The sequence below is a fragment of the Blastomyces gilchristii genome (assembly GCF_000003855.2).
Source record: "Blastomyces gilchristii SLH14081 genomic scaffold supercont1.25, whole genome shotgun sequence".
NCBI lineage: Eukaryota > Fungi > Ascomycota > Eurotiomycetes > Onygenales > Ajellomycetaceae > Blastomyces > Blastomyces gilchristii.
Window position 1 is genome coordinate 209,410 of NW_003101657.1, and position 22,176 is coordinate 231,585.

The window sequence follows — 22,176 nt, forward strand, 5'->3', positions numbered from 1 at the left end:
TCTGCCTGGTGAAAATGCGTGGGCCCGCCCGCAAGCATGCATCCGACACCCTCGAGGCCTGATGAAGATGAGGCCTGATGCACGGATATCATCACATCACATCAACCATCATATCATGCTTTGCCTTACCATTGTTGAATCATGATAAACTAATAACTGACAACAAGGCAAAGTGGCACGTTTTCTCTGCTGTTTCCCCGGTCGAATCACCTTTCAACAAACCTGCCGAAGGTTTTTATTTTAAAATTACACCTTGGCGTAACTAACTAACTATCCTATCACAAAGATGAAAGATGCAAGAATAAATCCTTCGCTTCAAACTCCTCCCCCCTCTCCTCTCCGCAGCCACCACGCGACCTCGGAAATCTTGCAGCTCGTGAAGGCTTTCTCAAACTGAGAAATTGATCAGCCTGAGGCCAAAAACTGGCTTAGCTGTTGGCTTGTTATGCTGGGTCAGTCCTCCTGTCTTGCCGAGACGGCAGAGAAAAAAGGAAAAGAACGTTCATTGCGTTTCAGAGTTGTGCAGGTTTGATTCTATCTTCGCGCACACGGTTGTTCACAATCTCTGTTCTGTGCCATAATTTCTCTGTTGGGGGTTGGTTCCTCAAATTCTTACCGTGCTCAGAATTGAACTAACGAACCTTGCCGAAAACTTCAGGTCGATCACTGAATCTTTGCCAACGCTCCTTAGCCTTGTTAGATTTCAACAATCAATCCTCGGCGCACAAATATTATTACGATGTTCCTGGATTCTTCATCCAGTCCTTTTCCTGTCCCCAGATTCCACGCTCAATCTAAATCTGACAAATGGATTCTTTTGCAGACCCTGTTCGGTTCCGGAATCAATGCTCTTTCCGGCCGGGCTCTGGTCCTTTGCATCGGGGCTAGAAGCGACCCGATATGAGAAAGCTCCACTTCGTAAATCATCCAGAAGACGATTTGCTCCACAGCCCTGTTTCACACTCATGGTTTTTGCCGAGGCTCATTCACTGCTGGCACCGTCCGTTCCAGAGGATTAATAGATTATTGATGGGGGGATCTTCGAAGATCCCATCTCATCCTCTTGGACCCCTGAAAGGATAAAAAGCTGCATTCTTTTCCACCTAGAGAAGCAAATAGATAGATACATCAAGAATAGAAAGATCTGCTGAGTCTGCCTTGCCCGGTTGCCCAAAAACGACCAAGCAGTCAAGAGGACAAAGGAAATCCAGACGCTACCAGCCACAACCACACCCAACCCGTTCTTTCTCTACCAGTTGGAAAGAAGCAATATGTGGAAAAAAAGAAAAAGAAAAAAGAAAGTAAATCAAGTCTGTCCAGGGTCGCGCCGGAAACGACAGACACCTACCAACAACCCTCAATGCCCATGTGGCAACCCTCATGGCCCGCCCTATATACGCCACCAAATCTTGTGTCACAAAAACACTAAATCAGAGCCTTTCAATTTTTAACCTGCTTCCAGGTTCCATGAAGCTATTTTTTTTTATTTAATTTTTTTTTTTCCAAACTCCAGATCAATAATATTCTTAGCTCGCAGATTTGCAGATTTACAGCACTATATGAGGATGGTTGTCAGACACTGCGATGAGCCATCCATCTATCAGATCTTCAACTAGAAGTCGACTGAAAAATGAGTCGGCCATCCTTCCCTCTCAGTAAACATCGTACGTACTGTTTGTTCCTGGATCGCTGAAATCCCATCTGATCATTGATCACCGCCTTACAAATCTGCGCCAGTGCGCCAGAACACTCGTTCGCACTACAGAATAATAATAGATAATCTCTGTCTCATTTTCGGGTTAAAAGCTTGAATATGCACGGTTTTGACGTCTCTCTTCTCTCTTCTACCACCGTCATAATATTGTACAGTAACTACGGATTACACTCGGACATGATGAGGTTACGTCTGATAATGTCGGTGAGGAAAATGCGATGAGCAACTAATAATAACTCCCAAACCTGCTGAATTTTCCTCCTCAACCGTCCTCAAGGCAGGTTTTGTTATATCTCACCTGATTCTGCGCCAGTTCTAATCGCCCCGGCTTTCGAAGGGAGCCCATCTTCATTATTTTATCTTGGGTGCGGAATGCAATCGATGAACCGGCGGAGTTTCTCCCATTTTATTTTACTTCATTTATCTGAACGCGAGATTTAAGCCAGTAATCAACATCGGAACAGCGCAATTATGGTTGTAAAATCTGCGAGTTCCTACGCTGTGATCTAATAATAATAATAGAACGATAACGCTACTCCCCATGTTGCAATACTTTAAAACCGCCAAAAGAAGGTCGGCATGACATTCATCAACGTCGATGGGTTAACCCTCTGCATTAGCATGCGTTTGGGGAAGATTACAAAAAATGCATCGTCCGAACTCCCTCTCGCCAGAGAAATTTCGGGGATGCACACAATAGCTAAATAATAGACTATTCGGGACATAATTTGTCGTGAGAATGGGGAATTGAGTACATGTAGGTGCTGTTCATTTTTGGAACGGCGGTCTCAAGGAACCTGAAGAGAGTCGAACGTTTCAAAGGGGAGGAAGACCGGTGATATGGAAAGCGTTCTTGTCTCGATGCTGAAACTCAACGGATGTTGTTCTGGGCTCCCGTTCTGTGTTTTTACACATAGATTTTGTTATACCGCCGTCGACTGGGAATGCATGTGTGGAAGCCCGAGTGTAGTCGAAGCTTTTTGTTTCTCCGCGCTATGCTAAGTAGGGTAGATTCTACGAGAAAAAAGAGCAGTATCGGACGAAGCTTGGACAATAATAATAATGAGGTTTGTCTGGTGTGCAGGGTTCTTGGCGGAGCCTTGCTTATTTTCAATTGCTGTTCTTCGCAGTTTTGCTCTTGAAAAGCTGAGTACCAATCTAAAAATTGGATCCTCATAGTTGTGGACAAGCCCACGAGTGACGCTGGGGATTTGCTTCCTTCTCCTTTTGATGATGCTTGTTACAGTGCAAATCACTGCCTGAACCCCTATGGTATTGTTTTATCATCCTGCCGCATTCGCCGAGATTCTTGCTTGTTGTAAAAATTGTGATTATTTATGCAGGTGACTGATTTGTGAGATGGGTGGCCCCAGAGGGACGGGTAGCATTGAAGGAACTTCCATCACATCACATCTCTGATACACACTGGGGGGGAACTTGGTGAGGGGAAGAATATCTCCGATCAAGTTCACCAATGATAGCGCGGGTTGTTCCACTTCCCAGATTCAACTTTCTGTTCTTTGTACTTTTCCAATCCGAATGTGCTATTATTAGTGTCCACCAAAGGGTCAACGATTCAAATGGTATGGTAGTATTCAAAGCCAACGACTGTTGGCCAATGCCCGAATATTGAGTATGACCATCATTCCCAACCTCTCGAGCATGCATCTTTGACATGGCAAATGCAGATAATTGCAAAAAAGAAAATATTGTTTGGGGCTGCCAAATGGCATGGCGGCGTGCTTCAAAACGTCCATATGTCGTCCATGATCATTTTTGCCAAAAACGAGCAGGATCGAGGTCATGGGCCCGAGATCAGCATCCTGGGATCAAGCTAAGAAATGCAGCTTTTTTGCCATTTTCCACTGGTTGAAGCTCATTGCTTATTATTATTCTTCAAAGCATGGGCGACTATTTTCATGATGAAAATTAGATTCTGTGGTTGTTCGTTTGCGGGAGCCTTCTTTGTCGTTTATGTGTTCCTATTTGGGGTTAGGCGCTGCATAATGAGATCTCCACTTCCCCATCTTCTGATTTGATGGAAGGCTGCATACTTCCCACGGCGATCCCTACGCCGTCATCGGCGCAGAGGCGGCGTCAAGACGATCATCACTTAGCGCAGGCTCAAACAGCGTACCCTTTGGTGTTTCAGCGTTCGTAACTTTTCTTGGCAGCTTCTTTCCTTGGCTGGTGGTTCTTTGGGGCTCGAGCCGGATGCCATGCAAGTTCCGAAGTTTCCACCTCACCAACAAATCTCGGTAACTAATCCACCATAGTATCAAGCACATAATTGAGTTGAAACCGCAACTAATAATACCTATCAAACAAGGAACCCAAATATGACATAACATCCAGGCCAAGGCAGATGTTGCACCTATTTTCCTGCTTACTGCATACGACGTACGCCCGTAAATGTGGCACCAGTGATGCGTAGCGTCAGTCCGGCCCCAAAACTAAACCGAAAAAATAGGCCTTTGCGGCACCACTGGCACATGGGACGATCATCCCACGTGTCTTGGAAGCATGCTCCACTCAAGCCCTTGCTGTTAGCCTGTTACTTTTGGTGTGTCTTGGACACAGGCTGGCAGAGGTTGCACCCGCTCGCCCGTCAGCGCCGCGAGCTAGCGCCTATTGAAGAATCTGAAATTAGGACCACTACCGTATTGGAAGGTATTTGGTAATATTTGCTGAAAGTTCGCGCGTTATGTTATGGGGATTATTCCCCTGAAATGTGCTGTAGATGTATTATGAAAATGCCATAAAATGTTCACATGTTACTGCCGATACCAACCTTCAAGTATGGTTAGATGCTGCCAGGTATCCATAGGACTCTTCTGTCGTTTCCCTGGATAATGGCCGTTCTCATGTTTTCTGAATCAGGTACCAATTTCCTTGCTCTGCAATGATCCAAGGCCATGGGACAACATGGGCGCCATTATTATTTAACACGAGCGCGATCCCAAACTCTTTTCAAATTTCCGAGCCAAAGAGGGCTGACCGCTTTTCACCACTAACCTCCTGCATTTTCTACCAATTTGGAACAGAAGCGGCGATAATCAGTTTCTCAACTCGTCCCCTATACTGTTAGTTCTCGGATCACCATGCAGCGGCAGCGCACGGAGTATTTCATCTAATGAAAGTTCGAAGGGATTATTGTTTGGTATTTTGAGCCCGGTTTATTTGGTGTGGGTGCAATTCTTCTGGACTCCTGCACTTGGCCATCACAGCCAGCTAAGCCAAGTTCTATTGTGGATGCATGATCAATAGCCCCCTTTCTAACCATGCAATTCATTGTCACCCACCCAGACTTGGCAGGGAGCTGGGGTGGAGATCATGTTTGGGCATACGGATTATTTTATTCGACTGAATGTTTTTCCATCGTAGACACCTCTAAGAGGATTTCATATTTCAATGTCCAACTCAGGTTGTTGAAGAATGGGACCGGGGCCCGGGGCTTGGGGCTTGCTTGCTGTTCCTGTACGTGAATATGATATTTGTTAATAATGTAGAACCAGGGTTGATGGAGATGGTGGTGTCCCAAATTACCTTTCTGAAATAAACCTTGTTGGAGGAGGATGCAAGTTCCAGAAGCTCAAGGAACGCCCCAAAGCGGGGAGTTTTAACGTGTCAGCCCGGAAGCGATCATCTTTGTTAACTTACCGACCATTGATCTTGTTTGGTTTTTGTTAGAAATTATCATGTCTCTGCTCGTATCTCACGCTGGAGTTTCTCAAATGCTGAATTGCCTTCTCAACCTTGAGAGAAAAGAGGAACCGACCCCGAAAACGTGCGACCTCCTTCACCCGTGATCTGCTGGAATCCATTCCTGATGCCCAAGCCAACACGGCACGATTGGGCATGGGCTAGCTAGCTATCAAGCTCATGCCCGCCTTGACAAGGCAGTAACTCAACTTAGCTATGTTAACTTAACAACTAGTTAGTTACATATGATTAATAATAATAAACTAAATATGTGCTTGGACCGGGGCCACTGGCCATTCAGAATCATCACGCGTTTCTTGCGATGAAAGGTCCGGGCAAATTCGACCAACCATCGCCCTATTTAAACGAAATTAACAAGGATAGACCGATCTCCAGACCATACCGTCCTTGTTATCGCACTCGCCAAGAAAGCGTGCGGCAGAAGCACAAACAAGCAACCATATGATTTTCTATTTTAAGGTCTGACTGAGCATCCGATGATGCACTTCTCACGTGGGAAGGCAAATCAAACCACCGAACCATGGAGAGAGTGGAATATGCGAGGAGGGTGGTCTGCTCTGCCAGCTGTTCTCGGGCGCTCTGAATAAGAAAATAAGATAGTTAGGAATCCAGTTCAATCAGCAAGGTTTGTCGGTAAAAGGATACTTCAAATCGAAAGGAGACGTCCTCGTATTATTATTCTTGCCAAACTGTATTATTGAATTAAGTCAGCTTTTCATCCGATGTGGATCCACAGCTCTCCGGGTAAAGATACTCTGTCTATTTGTCTGCATCTGACTTCCGATTTCGCTTGCCCGTTTTTGACTTCTGGCGCCAGTTTTCCTCCAGTTCTAACCCGCCCATTGCGTTCGAGTCACAGCTTCACAGAAAGACACAGCAAGAGGAGTTGCTTGCACTGGTTCACTCACAAGTTCCCATTTCATTCTTCTTATTTTGATCAATGCCTACCGTCGGTGGAGAAGACGTTTGATGTCATGGAGTAGAACCCGAGCGAGCTTGGATCCTGCGCTGGAAATAGGAAATACCGGAGGATTGGGCTCCCGGCAACGCTAGTAATCACGTGATATGTAATACAGATACAGCCTCATGTATTGTCATCTTCAACTACAATCCATCATCATCGCTGTTCGTCATTGTTATTTCATTAAAGAATATAATTCTAGCTGGCACAGTGACAGGCACTGCAGTAGTGACTGCACTGGGGTGACTCTTCCGTTGACGGGTGTGGACAAGAATGCCAATCGCCGCTTAGGCCTCCGTTAGCCTCGCGCTTTGCTCAAGCGGTGCCGGAGAAGTCCCGAATGCCTGGCAAGCTTCGCCCTGACCACAGCGACCAGACCTTCAAGCGAGATATGCCAAGGGTTGTAGACCCTGTCTCAGATCCGCCTTTTGTTCTGCCGTCTCACCCCGATGCTCTTTAGGCCCACAGAACGAAATGAAAAGTCCCCGAGAACTCGAAAAGAACAAACCGAGGGCGGGGGTCCCGGCCCTGCTCATGTCCATGCCCAGCTTGATCCTCCAACCCCTCGCCAAGGATAACCAACGAATCAACTTTGAGGGCTATCGGGCGCCCTCGAGAATTCAGCTATTTCGAAAGGAGGTGGGCAATTCATGGGCTTTCGGGTATAGCCATCTCTATGACACAAGATTTTCAGACTCGTCTATTTCACCAGCAGGATGATGCAGGAAGCAAAACGACTTCATTAAGTCATTCTGAGCGGGATTTCTGTTAAAACGACTTTCCCTCTTATCTTGAGAGTTAGGAAATGACTACCTCCGATCGATGTCTGCACCGGTCGCGGCCAAAACTTGGCGTCAGGGAAATTTCATCCGAAGCTTTCAACGCTTTCCCTGTCTCGTATGGCTCTCTTAGGCCGAAGTCTGTTTTGATTGGTGTATTGAACCTCTCCTGATAAATATTCTGAGATTGGCTGTGGTCAGGCTCATGTTGAAATACTTCGCCATAAACTCCTTGTGTTCTCCTCTATGGTCCTTTTCAGAGGGCATGACTTTTCTCTTTGCCGTTTATAAAATGGGCGTTGACCATCTCCGATTTCGGCCTTGCGTTTTCCCCTCAGAGGCTCAGGAATTTGGCGGTGGTTTTTCTCCTCCCAGTGAAACAACCCTTTTTTATGCATGGAGATAATTGAGGCAGGGATACCCGAATTTTTACGATCCTGGTTTGGCCACTTGAGGTCTCCTCCAGAGCTGAGCATTTGCAGCTAAACGGACACAAATCTCAACCCCTGTCCGAAGCGCAGTTCACACGTCGCATATACTGGCGATAATTACGTCTCACCCCTCCAGACACGACTTACAGGGGATCAAATGTTCATAGACCTTTGAAGAGGACAACGACAATCCCCATCTTTCTAACACCAACCACTTTTGGCCACAACGAGGTATCTTTTGGCTAGTGTGTTGAGTAGCAAAGTGACCCCATGCTACTGCTCAAAGTGGTGCTTTTTGGACAGGTCCTGTATCTCACGAGTCCAGGCCACCTCATACAGAGCGGGAGAGCTCCTGTGACGTATTTAGATCAGAGATCTCCATGGAGGTGGACTTCCTGAACTGCCAGTCCTCGAGGCACCGGATATTTCCAAATTTCCCTCCCACCCACCCCTAGGGCAACAGCTTTTGCATTGTTGGTTTGCGTTGCCGCAAAAGGACGTCGTGCTCTTAGCTGGGTTAGCTGGCAACAGTGCCCTTGCAAAGCTTGCTCCACCAGGTTCTTTTTTTTATTTCCACCTGTCATTTGCTAGGTTGGCACCAGTTACTTAACCGCCTCCCCCACCTCTTGAGCGCCGGCCTCGTCATGTCATAAGTTTTTAACAATTCGCTCAAGTTTTTGCCTTGCAGCCTATCTTTTCAAAAGGGAGCTTTTTTACCTTCTCGGTCAATATCTATTTTTTTTTAAAAAAAAAAAAAAAAAAAAAAATTCTGCCATCCCGAATACTATCGAGCTACTGCATTCTATTATTCTTGGACAAGACAAGATAGTAGATGCAGTTTCTTTCTTATGATCCTAGCTGATTGGATTGTCGCTGCTTGGGATTGCCAGGTTGGTATGTCGTCCATCATGGCCATATTTACCACTATTCTCAACCATTCTGATACATTGTCTCCTGAATATCTGCGCCCGACGAAAAGCGAGCTTCAGTTTTCTGGTACCAATGTCGTTGAGTGTGACGGCTTCTGCAAGTTTATTGGAAAAAATGACTGCTATTGCAGACCACTCGCAAGGTTTCGTACATGTACATGTAGTACATGCACACGGATGTTTAGTTGCTGATCCTATGACATGTTACTTTTCAAGTTCAGGTCGATCATTACATTGACTGGTGCAACATGTATGGAGTGGATCAGTTGATACAGCGGGAAGTTAGGTCCATTGTCAATAAAGCTGCGGGGATTTGCAACCAGTTTAATACTCGAAAGCGACTAAGGAACGTTTCATGACAAGCTGCCAAATTGAAAAACAGAAAATATTGCTGTCTTATTTCATACCTGTTTTCCATCCTCGTTTCGTTGCCAATCTATGTCAACCAACCCCACCCCACCCTCAAACTTAGGAGTATTTCGCGACTTTAGATGCCCGAGCCCCTTAGAATATTTGCCTCGAAATATACACATCGTCTGTATGGCACTCTTAATCTTGCACGTTCACCCATAGGGCTCTAATAGCGAGATTGCGTAACTCACATATTTCATGGTACCTCTGTTGCGCCTATTGTATCATTTGTGCCCATTTCACACCCCTTTTCTTTCACCATATTAATGGGTTTTTAGAGTCGAGGGACAACCTCCATTCGTCTTACGACTGAATCTACGGAATCATTGCTCTAGACACATAGCCCATAAAAGGGGACGTTTCTCCTTACATACAATACAAAGTCAACTATGTTGGATCATGCGTCACTTTTATAGCCACTGTGTCTTCTTGAAGCTGTGAATTATCCTATCTTGCAAATCTGTCATTGCCAGACTGACTGTCAATCATTCTCTCTTTTCCTGTCCCATTCTCTTGCCCCTGTATACACTTGGAGCAGGAAGAAATTTCAACAAGACAGACACTAAATTTTTTTTATTGAAAGCTTTTTGCTCTACAACATTGATATGTCTATATGTGAATCATCCATTCTTCATTAACATCCTCCACTATTTTATATCACCTTTGTAAAAGATATGAGCTTTTTCCCTTCATAATGGGCTCAATGTACGCCCCATTTTGCTTCCAGTGAGGAGTAGTTTCCACTTGACAGTCCTGCTGGAGCAAGATACAGGCGGTAACATTATGCAACAGCGACAGACAAGGCAGGTAGGTGTGCAAGGTAATATAATAGAAAGAACAACAACTACTTTGGGCTGAGTGATGAATCTTCCTTCTTTTGACAATGGTATATATATATACTAGGTTGGGAACAACAGGTGTCTCCATTGCTCTCCATCATTCACCTTGGGAGAGATATACTCCTGCAAAAAATTTCAAGGAAGTGATGTCAGACTTCTCAGACACAGGCTGCTGCACTGGGATAGTATAGAAAAATAGCTGGTGTGGTGGTGCAGCAATGTCAGAGATTCAGGATCATTCCATTTGTATTTGAGGGTAGATAGAGCATCCGAATGGCAGACAACCAGAAATGCCTTTGCTCTCATCTTCAATCTTAAGGCACCTTTGGACAGAATAAATGTGGAAAGATGGTTTCCTGGGAACCTCAGTGTCTCCAGAAGGTTTCTGGGGCTGAGGTGCTGAACACTGTGAAGCTCTTTCAATATGCATCATGTATGACTTGCGGATTTTTGGCTAAATGGGGTGAGATCCGATACATCATTGCTCAATTGTTCCTTGTGAAAGTGTGTGAGGGACAGATGGCTGGAAAATAATCCAATGGCAATGAATATAAGCAAGCATATTGTAAGAAACCCTTGGATAATTACAATGACAAACCCAACAATGGTAGCAGTGATTCACCCCAGGTTGAATTGAGAGTCAAACAAGGAAGACAAAGGTACTGCAGACACCTTGCTGATTCTGACCAAGTAAACCATCAAAGCATTTATTCAAGTAGATTCAAATGGCCTAAACCAGCCAATACAGAATAGAGCAATACACTCAACTGCTAGGAGGCCAAATACTTGAGCTATTTAATAGGTCGTTTGAACCTGCTCTAACGAAGCACGCACGAATAAAATTCGTAGCCAACCCACGGCACAGACAACCACCAACGGGATTGACGGAAACGAGCAGAGAGCCAGCCAAATCTCCGGAGAAATCTTCCATCTTCGTGGATTGGAGGAGGCTGAGAAGCATGAGGTGAATTCGGATTGTGTTCACACGTCGTTCTCCACCAGGGAACAGATACTAAAATTTCCAGTCGTCGTCCTTCACACGACTTCTTCTAGACACTTGGTAGCAAGGGAAGCACCCAAAAATCCTGGTACGTATGACGAGTAGCTGATCTGGAGTAAACGTGGATCTGCCTGTCCTTGATGTGATAAAATAGGACGTAGCCCCCATCATTAAGCATATTCTGAAGAAGAACATGAGGAAAACAATGGAGCATATCCCAATGACTGTAGCCTGTCCACCTCGGGAAAGCTGGAATAGAGCAAGTGACGTGATCATGAAAAACCTGACAAACTTTGCCCGTAGGACGTCTGATGCGAGAAAGATAGTCCAATTATTTCAGGAATAAGCACATCATTCACCCTTGGTAGGATTCAGTTTATAATATCCCGCAAAAATGGCATTCATGAAGTTATCACACTTGCCACTGTCATCACCAGAATAAGAAACCAGAAAAGCCTCTTAGGCAAGCATTTGATGCCGGAATTTTTCCAGAGGCTAGAGTTCCTGCAATCCACTGTTGTCTCCAGGTTAAGGAAGCCCAGGCTTAGAGCCGTTCCGTGCCATGTAGGACCTGTGGTTGTGTGCGGACTTTCTCGCTTTGCCAACAGGAATTCGAAACGTGTCTGGAGTTTGCTCAGATCATTCACTTTTAGGGACGCGTTTTGGCTATATATCTTGGAGATATTGAAATAAACACCCCTAGTTTCGACAACTCCAGCTAACTGCGCTGCGGACCATTTTGTATCTGCTCTTTCAGGTCCAATAATTGATCAATCAAGCTTGCATCTTGTCATTGTAAAGCATACCGGAAAACCAAGCAAAATTCAACCAGAAGGTGACCAGAACGCTCGGGCAATTCATAGCCAGGGCACCAGTAAAGTATATATGATGGAGGATGGAAAATGCCACAAAGGCAGATGGTGAATGAGCATAATGTGCCCGCGTAGAGGCTGGATCTGTTCCATATATCGCCAGTGAGGTTGACAAGAGGATAGCTAGAACAACGAAGAGCTCCACGATACTGCTTACTGCAAGGGGCTGTCCGAGGGTAATGCCGTTGGTACTCGCAGCAGAATAGCAGCCAATCTCCGGCTGAGCTGAATTTGCGAACAGTCGAAGAACAGCTGTACCCTCAAAATGTGCTATCTTCAAAGCGATCCTCGGTATAACAGAAATGTCGGACTCAGAAAGAGCGGTGACTATGTTCGACCTGATTGGAATACTCGCATTCAGGGGGCATAAACTATTGATATAAGCCATGTTAGACCCCACTATGACTTAAATAACGGCAAGGGAGGTGAGAGCCCGAATATATTCACCCTGAAAGGGTCAAAGACGAACTTGAATCGTTTTTTGCCGTACACAAACAAACCAAGATATATAGGAAACGCATTAGATAGCTGCCTGCCGAAATATTGCTAGACTGTTATGAAATTGCACATACTCATCGGATTCTCGTTCTCCATGGATGTGTTGCCGTGCAAGTTAAATACTGCGGTCATCTTATCCATATAGAGAGCAGCATCAAAACGCGTGACAGCTATTTGAGAATCCCCCAAACAGTCCCCAATGTCTTTCGTATATAACGAAGGGTTTTGGTTATCATAGAGGGAAAGCGGATTTCTCTTGTTTCTCTCGTCTGAGCCGCTGCGGGATCTACGGCGCACAGTGCTGGAATGCCCAAGCGGGAGGAGAAACAAAAGAAAGGAAAAGCGCATATATACTGACAGGAGTGTCACGGCGTAAAAAAAAGTAGAAATGAGGACAGCACAGACAATCCCGACGAAGTAGCAAGTTTTGGTAGGGACTCTGGAGATTGAGGACACAGGGGTCTCTGGTCTAATCACACATCGAATAGCGGGCCATATACAGACGATACTTCTGGCGGGCCCACTTATTATATCAACTGTCGTGAATATGCAAGTATCCAGGCGTAAGAAATGTAGTAAAAGGAAAAAGGAAGAGAAGAATAAAGCTGACCCTCAGGCCAAGCAGGTTAAAGAAGCTCCCGTAAAACTGAAGGGGCAGAAGCCTTGAAGAGAGTGTGAAGTGAATGAGTGAAATGTGGAATAAGGAGGCAAGAAATAGGTTGAGTGAAATGAACAGACAAGGAGATCCAGTGATGTAGTTGGGGTTGGGCTTGCGACCAGAAGCGGAAATGCTGAGGCTTCATTTGTTGGACCCTTCCATCCATGTTTATTAGAAACATTATTGAAGGTCCTATGACCGATATAGCAAACTGCCCACTGTCCAAAATACCCGTTAGTATACCACTGGTGCTGAAGCTAAAAAACCTTTTGGTCTGAAGGGATCAATAGGCTGTCGAGATGAGACAATAGTAAGTAATGGAGCTTCCGCAGCCTCAAGCATATTGCTGACAACATAAAAATAGGCATTATGATAGTGTGAATGTGTGAAACACAGCATCATATTGAACGAAAGCAGGATAGGGTCGACCCCTTCGCACTCAAGAAGTCAACAAGACTCCATGTCCTCTAATCATAAGGGAGAACAAAAACAAAATCGCAACTCGAAATTTTCAGTATTTAGGATTGGCTCTTTGACATCAAAAGATTCTGTGCGCGATCTACCACACAAATAGTCGCCTTCATAGCATTCAACTCCCACCAACATCGTTTCAATGTTCGACATCACCGCCTTGTGGTAGGCAGCCGGGCGTTTAGATGTCGAAGTTGCTAGAAAGTCGCTATACGAGGGTGCCAGTATCGATGATATTTAACTCCCGGACATGTCCCCACTTTTATATATTCCAAGAAGCCTTGTGTTCCGGATACACAACCAAAGGGCCGCCTATGCCATTTCACCAAGACGAGAATTGGAAGGAATATACTTCGCAGGTGCATAGTCTGCTCTGCGAGGAAAACAATTCCCTGCTCTTGTTCTTACTTGAGTGATGCTGATAGCTATGGTACATGTACATGTATATGTACTGTACATCTGCCACTGGAGAAACCCACCTTTGTGTGCTGCAGTGAGCCTCCAGATCTGATCCTTGCAAGGCTTTTGATAGCCAATGGAGTGGGCATCAATTTTGCCAATGATGTTGGTAAACTATCTTACATTTAGCATCAACTAGCTGCAATGAGGAAGTTATCTGTTCTCCTCTTGCAAAGGGTGCAAGGGTTCATCCAAAGAATGTCATGATGCATGCGACATTGCATGAAGCTGTCAGAGAAAGATTGCCTTACCTGCTCTGAGCAGATATCAAACTGAGTAATTGTGGGCGGGCACCAGTTCTGATTCCAGTGCTGGAAGGTCTCACGAATATGTGGTGCAGAACGACAGAACTGAGGACCTGTATGATGTTGACTTTCAATGTGAAGTGGTTTCAAATTTTGATTGAAAATAGAATAGATGTTCAAGCCAAAATGAACCGGGGCGCTTCTCCGTTGCTATTTGGAGCTTTAAACTGTGACAAGACAAGAGTAGAGGTCCCTCTTTGAAGAATGATAATATGTTGAACTTCGAAGACAACCTATGTACTATCACCCCCAATGGGTCTGGCGGAGCAAGGGTGCTTAAGAGCGTGTGAATTGTGTGATGCCAGCTAGAAACATTCATTCGTGAAGTTCAAAGCCATGTCCACTTTTTAATGGTAAGCTCGGGTCTATTGCTCGGTATATAATTCTGCGTTTTGTCTGTTTAAGGGCCACAAATCAATCATAGCCAGCTTGAAAAATCACCAAGCGAGCCACTTTGTAAGTTACACCCTGGTGATTTGGCTCGCTCGGCGATATTGTGACTGAGCAAGTTATATCTCCAAGGAGCAAAATAATAATATTAATATTTCTTGCGAGTCGACAGCCATCACAGCTCCAAGAGACAGACAGACGGCAGGAAACTCTCAATTGATTTAAAGGGATTGAGAAATCATCACTGGCCGAAATCCATATCCGCCTGTACTTCGCTGAACAAGAATGGCAGTATGCCAGGAACCTACTTATCTTCGTGCCATGATGACTTAGAAGCGTCTCAGGCATTCTGCGTGAAACTTGCACATACGTCTCACAGATATTATCATAGTGCGCCTGACTGCTCTTGTATTGAGATAAAGATATCAATTTTCCAGCGCTAGGCCTTGAGAACCGAGGTAACAACTGATGATAGAGGTGAAGGGCTAATTTAGGGTAGATAGAAGAGTTTAGATGATTGCAACATCGTGCTTCAGGGGGTCAAATGTTCCGAACACCCTTCCTGATAGTTGGCTTCTCTGGGAACAAGGAAAAGCTGAGTGACCTGACCTTATAACTTCATCTTATTACCTTGTGCTATGAATTTACACACACACACACACACACACACATACTAACATTCTCTGTATATGTCTCCGCCGCCGTTCTGCATACTGATTTAACTGTCAGTCTTTATCTGCCTTGATGTCTGAGGTACGTCTCGGATTCAGACTTGTCACAGATATGAAACGGATGTTGACCGTCTCCTACTAGAGCGCTGACTCTTTTTGTCTCTTACTATTTGTTTGATAGGACCGTGTCTCCTTTAGATACGTCTCATATGTCCTTTCCTTTCCCTTTTAATTGGAACGGGTGGACAAAATCTGTCTCAGCGATGATGGCAAAACTCACTTCACTATCTCTTATTGTTTGTTGGAGCTGTGATCTTCACGTCCTTTCGAAGACACATATTTTTAATTTACACTTACGATGTACAGAACTTTTTCGAAGCGAATATTGATATTCACTCCCAGACTTATAAGGTTTCTCCCTGTTTGAAGCACGCTGTTGCAGGGCAGACTCCTTCCTTGATTACGCTAGGGATTGATGCTCCATTTAGCGTGGACATGGCGCTTGTTTGGAGAAGGTTTAAATGGGCGAATAAAGACAACGCTCTTGAAATCCACAACAGAGGAAGATATTATCCTGGAAATAAAACACTAATCCCTGCCCCAAGCGGGCATTAGCGGAGGAGGAATGTGACCAAAGGAACATGCCGAGTTAAAGACTAGCAAAATAGGGATACCTCAGCCAATCAAATTTAATATTCCTTTATGCGAATCAGGAGAATACCCATGTGAAATACACTGAGCAGGGAGCAGGATGATTCTTGAATTCATCGCTGCGGGTAGTTGTGCTTGCTAGCTACCAGGGAGGCAAACTTCAACACTTCTCAACGTCACCTCTGGAAGAGGGCACGGTGGAAGTAAAAAGGGTAATCTGTGTAGTGATCATATATACCCGTTGCAGCTCCGCGAGGCTCTGAATACGCAATCTCTGTTCAGGTGGCTGTCCGTGGATTCTTCTGGAGTACTGTGGGCAGTGTCTCTGTGACTTTCGCAGGCAGGGAGGGCTAAAGCAACGGACATAATGCTGTGCTGGGTTAAGAAGAAGGTCGCGTAGAAATTTAGTCTCAGGTCCGGATAGCGTCTCTCGCTGCATAACCACAGGAGGGTGTTATTTTAGGCTTGCTGGGTAGGTGCCCTGAGGATTTGCAGCTAAGCAGCTCTTTCACTAGCGCGGAGTTTGGTGGTTGTGCATTATATAGACTAATAAAGATGCACTAGGTTGCTATTGCTATCAATCAGTGACCATACCCTTTGAGCTCCATTCTGGCAGATTTTCGCGAACTGGGCCTTCTCCTAAGCCTGTCGTTGTTACTAACTCCAGTGCGTGGTTGTTTTGAAGTGCCCTATGGTAATCGTATCTCCTCGTAATAAGTTCGGCAAGATCTGGTGTGACAGCGATGATCCGGTGGACAGCAACTTAATGCGTAAAAAAGAGCAAAAAATAATGCAATTGCGACTCTTGGCTGCTTTCCATTTGCCAATTACTTCTGGCACAGAAAGAACGCCTAGTTTTTTCAGACAATTTCTCGATCTAGTTTAGGCCATGTTGCATGTGCTATTGTTGATATAGCAGGGGATAAACTCACGAGGAAGGGGCGTAACAACCCTACTCTCATCTGCGGCGCTTTCTTGGTACATGCACATGTGGCTGGGAACAAAGCACAGGCAAACACTGGAGATAGCCACGCCGGGATAGGACGTTGGTGAGCCCTGGCTGATCAATTTCAGGGTATATGCCTCCGCATATTCCTGCGTTTCACTGCCTGGACTAAATGGACCTCCAACCCTTCCTACCTGACACATGCCGACGCATGCGACAGGCGTCTTCAAACGCAAATGGATCACAAGTTTCGACCAATCGCTAACACAAGAAAGTGTCAATAAATCCATTGCAATGGGCACGGTTATTTTCTCCTGCCCTGATTTGCCAATCAAACTTGAACTGTGTCTTAAGTAGCAAAGGCCGAAGGCTCTAAGTGAGTCCGATTGGATTGCTAATCGTAGTCCAGAACACATCAACAAGGTGGGTATTGTCAAGTACAACCTCAACCATGCCACCAAGGTTGTGGCCCAAATGCATCGTCTAACGAGGTTGGTGACATGCACATGATTTAGGAGTCCATAATCGATCCATCATCGTGCAGGTATTGCACGTCGAGAAACGACAGAGGAAAGAGAACACTACCGCAAGAGTGTCTCATCGTGCCCACAAAAAACTTGATGCCTCCTAAGTTCAGAGGCTTGTCTCATTGGTAAAGCCTAAACACTGTGCGGAGGGTAGAGATCGGGTGAAATAATCGTCCGGAGTAGAATTTAACATTCCTTGCCCTGTCCTTTGCTCAGAAGGGGTCCTTCTTTCCCTTTAAACAACAGGTCATTATTTAGAGAACGCCATCTCGTAACCAAACGAGAAATGGCCCCGTGTTGATCAGCAGTCTGCTTCCTTTGATGAGAACGAATCCTGTGTGAAGAAACCGGGCGGACCACGGGGGAGTGTATTTGAGTTGTCATGCACCCCCCTTTTCTTCGACTTTTCAGACTCCATTTTACCAGCAAATCCACGCAGAAAAAAAGCGGCTCTGCATGATCTGCAGCCTAAATCCCTTCATGCAAGGACGGTCGAGGTGGAGTCGTAGAAAAGGGCCGGTGATAACCATACTTGAATACTTGCCTCGCAATTCGGTTAAGGCGGGTAATCGTCCCTTGATAGAGTGATCGGCTAGCTGCCCTCTGGGGTAGTAACTGTTTGAGATTGAGCGGTTCAACGACCAAAGATGATATTTAGCACGAGAAGCAATATTAGAGTTGTTGCTCCGGTGCCAGTGCATGGTATTGTTGCCCGGCACTTGTACACCACAGGCTTGCACGATTCCTTCATTTGATTTATTTTATTCTTCTTTGTCGACCTCGTTCGTCAGCCCCTCAGTGGCGCCGATGGACAATCCTGAATCCCTAGTAATTAGCCAGAGACGTTACCGTCTAGTCTTGCTTTCCCCACAAAGATGCAACAGCTCTTCTTGAGCGTGGCCAGAGTAGCTAGCGAAGTATGGCCTCCGCCTGATGCGTAATCCGCAACAGTTACGAAGTCAGCACAGATGGCCAACCTAAGACTAAGAGAAGCCACAGCGCCCACATCCCGCAGATCTATCAAGATCGTTTCCTGCAGCGACTTCAACGTCTCCATGATCCACGGTGCCAGGCCGAAATCGAAGCGTTGGCGGTTGGCTTGTTCGAGTTTAGCTTCTCAGGGGCTAAATCCAACCGTCCACGTGCCTTTGGCCAACTCGAGCTAACCGAGCTGGAGTCTTTCCCAATTCTGCCATGAGCCCTAACTTATTATTTCTTCCTATTCTCTCCTCCGGCAGAGTTATATATGCGTTTCGATGCATTCAGGGTGCGTCTACATGCCACATTGAGCTGGTTACCGTGTCAAATGTCCCTCAACAGAGTCATGAAGCAGGCTTCCGAGAAGCAATTCAAATGCACTGTCTGTGACCGCTTGTTTACTCGTATTGACCATCTAAAACGTCATCAGCTCCGTCGTATGTGATTTTTACCTCCCCCCTTTCTCCCCCCTCCCGCAGTTTCTTCCCCTTTCCCCCAACTGTGACTGATGCCGTGACTCGCGGAGGGAATTATGCTTAAATGTAACATAGATTCTGGCATAAGACCCTATTCTTGTATATTCTGCAGCGCTGCTTTCGCTCGCTGGTGAGCTCCATCGTGTGTCTCCGCCCTTTATACAGTTTCTGATTATTTCGTCTAAAGCGATAATTTGCGCGACCATTATCATGATTGCCCCCAGCGCGGGGATCGACTTATCCCGGAGACTAGCCAAAGAGGCAGGAAGCGTCATGCTTGTGAATCTGTAAGTTCCCTTATTTTCCTAGCCTGAGAATGGCCGAATTTAGTAACGCTTTTCTTTTACAGTGCACTTCTATGAAGTTACGTTGCGATGGGGCTTGTCCATGTGGTGCGTGCCTGAAGAGAAATATTCCATGCACTCGTCAGAGTTCAAGGCCGTATGATGATAGTGAAACTCGGACCGGTATGTCATCATCCTTAATTCTGGTGTGATCAACTTCTTCATTCCTGGATGCGCTAATCACCGGCATTATACTATAATACTCTCAAATAACAGATTCAACGAAATCTGACGATTTTGATCAGACTTCTGAGCGGGGTTCAGTCAAATTCCTGCTCAATGGAGGCACGGATAGCTTTACAGAAGGCTTCCACCTCCCTTCCCGCCATGACAGAGCCCAAGTTCTTTCTTGGCCTGAGCATAATCATAATCATGTGGGAAACATGAGCCAAGCCATGAGCACGCGAGAGCCTGTGAATTTACCAGATAATGCTCACACCCATCATCCCGTTTCAGGAATTGAGAGCCAGCCTGTGGATGTGGCATTTTACAATGACGGGTTTCTTCAATTTTTTAATGGCGGATATAACACTGGCCCTCGATTCCAGCCTGACGAAACTCCAACTTCATTTGCTCACCCACCTGCGACTCCCATTCAAGGGCTTCCCCTAACATCTTCAGCAGAACCATATTTTCAACCAGAAAGCCCGTATTCGACGAACTTGATACAATCAATTCTATCAAAATCATGGGTGTTGGGATTGGATGAGATCTCGTCAATGGAACTCGCGCATGAGCTGCGATTTTTGTTAATGACCCAAAGAATCCAAAAGTTTGTCGCTCTCTATTTTCAGAGCTGGCACAATAACTGCCCAATGATACACCAGCCGAGTTTCAATCCTGAAACAACTGCTCCGACTCTGCTTGCTGCTGTCGTCCTTATGGGAGCTACTTATTCGGAGAACGCAAGCGAAAGGCTTGCGGCGAAAAAGATGTCCGATGTAATAGAGATGTTCATCTTCTCTACCGAAGTGTATTCCCAAGAATTTGAAATTGCCCAATCATATAAAGTAGCCCATGACCGAGTCGATATAAAGACAGACTGGAGGAGCTTTGAAAATTTCCAAGCGGGATATTTGATGTTTTTGATACAGTACTGGGGAGGTTCTAGGGCTGCGAGGAATCGAGTGATAGAGGTTAGGTTTGGAGAAGTGGTCAGGGTAGGTCCAACCCGACGAATATCTTGAATTCTGTTTTCAGTGCAATGAGTCAACTAACCCATGGAAAAGGTTGCACGTCAAATGCAGCTGACAAAGTGTAGGCATGGCCTTGAAGATCAAATGAGCGAATACCTTTGGCTCCAGAAAGAGTGTCGGATACGGTTGGTCGGCCTTTTGCCCCTCACTAATTGTTACTTGATGTTCTCCTAACTGATATCATCAAGGACGATGATTCTCGTATCGATGATCGACTCCGCAATGCCATTTTTCCAGAACTATCCTTCACGATTGACGAACATCGAAATCCAATGCGATTTACCTTGCCACGAATCACAATTTGCGGCTAGACATCCATTTCTGGAACCAGACTTCCGGCTCAGCCGCGAGATGACGGTATACCAGGCTTTTCAAAATTTGTTCGTGGAAAACGGGCCTGTCCGCCCCCTTTTCGTTCACTGCGGCACGAACAAATTACACCTAGGAATAATGGATATGTTTCTTCTCATCCATCGTAAGTCCTACCCCATTAAAATATCAATTACCCAAGGGAAACAAAAGCTTACATGCAAAGAAATCTACGCCCACATCCATATGATCATAAACCTTGCAATGCCACAATTTGGAAACCGAAACATCAACAAAACAGATTGCGCAACTGTTAGTGGGATTAAGGTCGCTCTTGAGCACTGGCGGTCACTATGGATCTCCCTCCGCACCGAGCTTCCCAGTACTGAGTGGGAGCGCGTGGGATTCTTCAAGGGAGCGTACAACTACTGGCTCGTAGCGCAGTTGCTCATTAGCAAAAATGCCAGCGTGGATATTCTGATGAGAATGGAGATCAACTGCGAGGACAAACTGAGCCAGCTGAAGGTCCTCCTACCAGACGACTATGATTAAGCTTTCCTTTCTCCCTATACGATTTTCTTAGTGTCATCTACGTGGCGTAAACTCGGAATTCATCTGGAGGTTAGATCTAGGACGAGATCCTTTTGTTGTTTTAGCGAGTTACCCGCCAGTTCCTTTATTGCATTACACGCCAAGCAAGCCAGGCCCCATACCGGACAGATATGCGGGTTATAAATCTTCCTGTGTACATTGCTCTCCCTTCCCATACTTTGTACATTTTTATTCCTCTCGTTTTCGTTTTGCTTTTCAGCTCATTTAGCCCCAGTCGTTCATTTGCACAGGTTAATTCGAAAACTCCTCACCTTTTAACTAGTTTTACCCCGTCATATTTTTTCACTCTTTCCGCCTGCTTGGATACCAGATGGATGTTGCAATCGCATTGTTATTTTTCTTTCCCGATGGTCTTTGTATATACCCGCCGCAATGCTTGGGTCTCTTGCTCCCACCATACCGCGAGATATAGATATTCATCCACTCAATGTATAAATAATACAATAATCCACCCTTCCCTCCCTTTTCATACCCCGTTCTGCGGGCGTACATTCTATTTTTCCCGCTTGTTTAGAAGAAACTCGCGCTTAAAATCCAAAATTTCTCAATCGAATTCTCCCTGCTATCCACTTCCGAATCGTGAGGTTAGGTTAAGCTCGACACTTTGTGCAGCCTAGCCTTTTATAGACTGGCGTACTCAACTTTCGGATAATAATAGATCCGACATACCCGCTGACTAATCTGGCCGTCAGAACCACCCAGAGCCGCGACCACAAGCAAAAACAATCGACGGCACGAATAAACCAGCAGCCATTCAGCTAATCCTGTTGTATACATCTGCTCAACGCTATCTTGTTCGGTACGTACCTCTACTGCTCTGCGAAGCCATATGCAAAGCGACCTTGTTGCGGCCCGCCTGCGTTGTTTGCTCGCCCCCACAAATCAGTCACCTTCCAATAGATAGTGTGTGTGCACTGTGTGCGGATGGGCTAATTAATTTCGCCGAATTTTCGTGCGCTGCTTTTTCCTGGCAAAAGACGGCTTGAACAGATTTACCATTCCTTCCTGACTCCTTCGTTCGTGCGG

At 45.6% G+C, this 22,176-nt stretch overlaps 5 protein-coding genes across 6 annotated transcripts; 3 read left to right on the forward strand and 2 right to left on the reverse strand.

Moving 5' to 3' along the window:
• Positions 1–6,554: 6,554 nt before the first annotated feature.
• BDBG_08580 (uncharacterized protein) lies at positions 6,555–8,239 on the forward strand. The gene has a single exon (XM_031723624.1). The coding sequence runs from the start codon at positions 6,873–6,875 to the stop codon at positions 7,116–7,118; it is 246 nt and encodes an 81-aa protein (XP_031580854.1). The 5' UTR covers positions 6,555–6,872; the 3' UTR covers positions 7,119–8,239.
• Positions 8,240–10,872: 2,633 nt separating this feature from the next.
• On the reverse strand, positions 10,873–12,253 carry BDBG_08581 (uncharacterized protein; the record flags this gene model as incomplete). Its single annotated transcript, XM_031723625.1, has 2 exons — positions 10,873–12,058; positions 12,232–12,253. The coding sequence occupies 2 exons, from the start codon at positions 12,251–12,253 to the stop codon at positions 11,562–11,564; spliced, it is 519 nt and encodes a 172-aa protein (XP_031580855.1). The 3' UTR covers positions 10,873–11,561.
• A 4,656-nt stretch (positions 12,254–16,909) lies between these two features.
• Positions 16,910–17,218, forward strand: BDBG_17792 (uncharacterized protein; the record flags this gene model as incomplete). Its single annotated transcript, XM_031725439.1, has 2 exons — positions 16,910–17,011; positions 17,066–17,218. The coding sequence occupies 2 exons, from the start codon at positions 16,910–16,912 to the stop codon at positions 17,216–17,218; spliced, it is 255 nt and encodes an 84-aa protein (XP_031580856.1).
• Positions 17,219–17,735: 517 nt separating this feature from the next.
• On the reverse strand, positions 17,736–18,337 carry BDBG_08582 (uncharacterized protein). Its single transcript, XM_031723626.1, has one exon. It carries the CDS (start codon positions 18,290–18,292, stop codon positions 18,068–18,070), a length of 225 nt encoding a protein of 74 aa, XP_031580857.1. The 5' UTR covers positions 18,293–18,337; the 3' UTR covers positions 17,736–18,067.
• BDBG_08583 lies at positions 18,002–21,671 on the forward strand. Of its 2 annotated transcripts, XM_031723627.1 has the most exons (8): positions 18,002–18,650; positions 18,765–18,819; positions 18,877–18,976; positions 19,039–19,156; positions 19,250–20,193; positions 20,263–20,354; positions 20,418–20,704; positions 20,765–21,671. In XM_031723627.1, exons 1-8 carry the CDS (start codon positions 18,482–18,484, stop codon positions 21,088–21,090), a joined length of 2,091 nt encoding a protein of 696 aa, XP_031580858.1. In that variant the 5' UTR covers positions 18,002–18,481; the 3' UTR covers positions 21,091–21,671. The 2 variants fall into 2 exon arrangements, with proteins under 2 accessions (XP_031580858.1, XP_031580859.1); XM_031723628.1 differs by lacking the exon at positions 18,765–18,819 and having other exon boundaries at positions 20,765–21,601.
• The last annotated feature ends 505 nt before the right edge of the window (positions 21,672–22,176 follow it).

Coding starts and splice junctions, on each gene's coding strand:
- BDBG_08580 (XM_031723624.1), top strand. CDS start 6,873: ATGAAAAGTCCCCGAGAACTCGAAAAGAACAAACCGAGGGCGGGGGTC.
- BDBG_08582 (XM_031723626.1), bottom strand. CDS start 18,292: ATGGAGACGTTGAAGTCGCTGCAGGAAACGATCTTGATAGATCTGCGG.
- BDBG_08583 (XM_031723627.1), top strand. CDS start 18,482: ATGCGTTTCGATGCATTCAGGGTGCGTCTACATGCCACATTGAGCTGG. Junction 18,820..18,876: donor AGCGCTGCTTTCGCTCGCTG/GTGAGCTCCATC, acceptor TTTCGTCTAAAG/CGATAATTTGCGCGACCATT. Junction 19,157..19,249: donor TGATAGTGAAACTCGGACCG/GTATGTCATCAT, acceptor CTCAAATAACAG/ATTCAACGAAATCTGACGAT.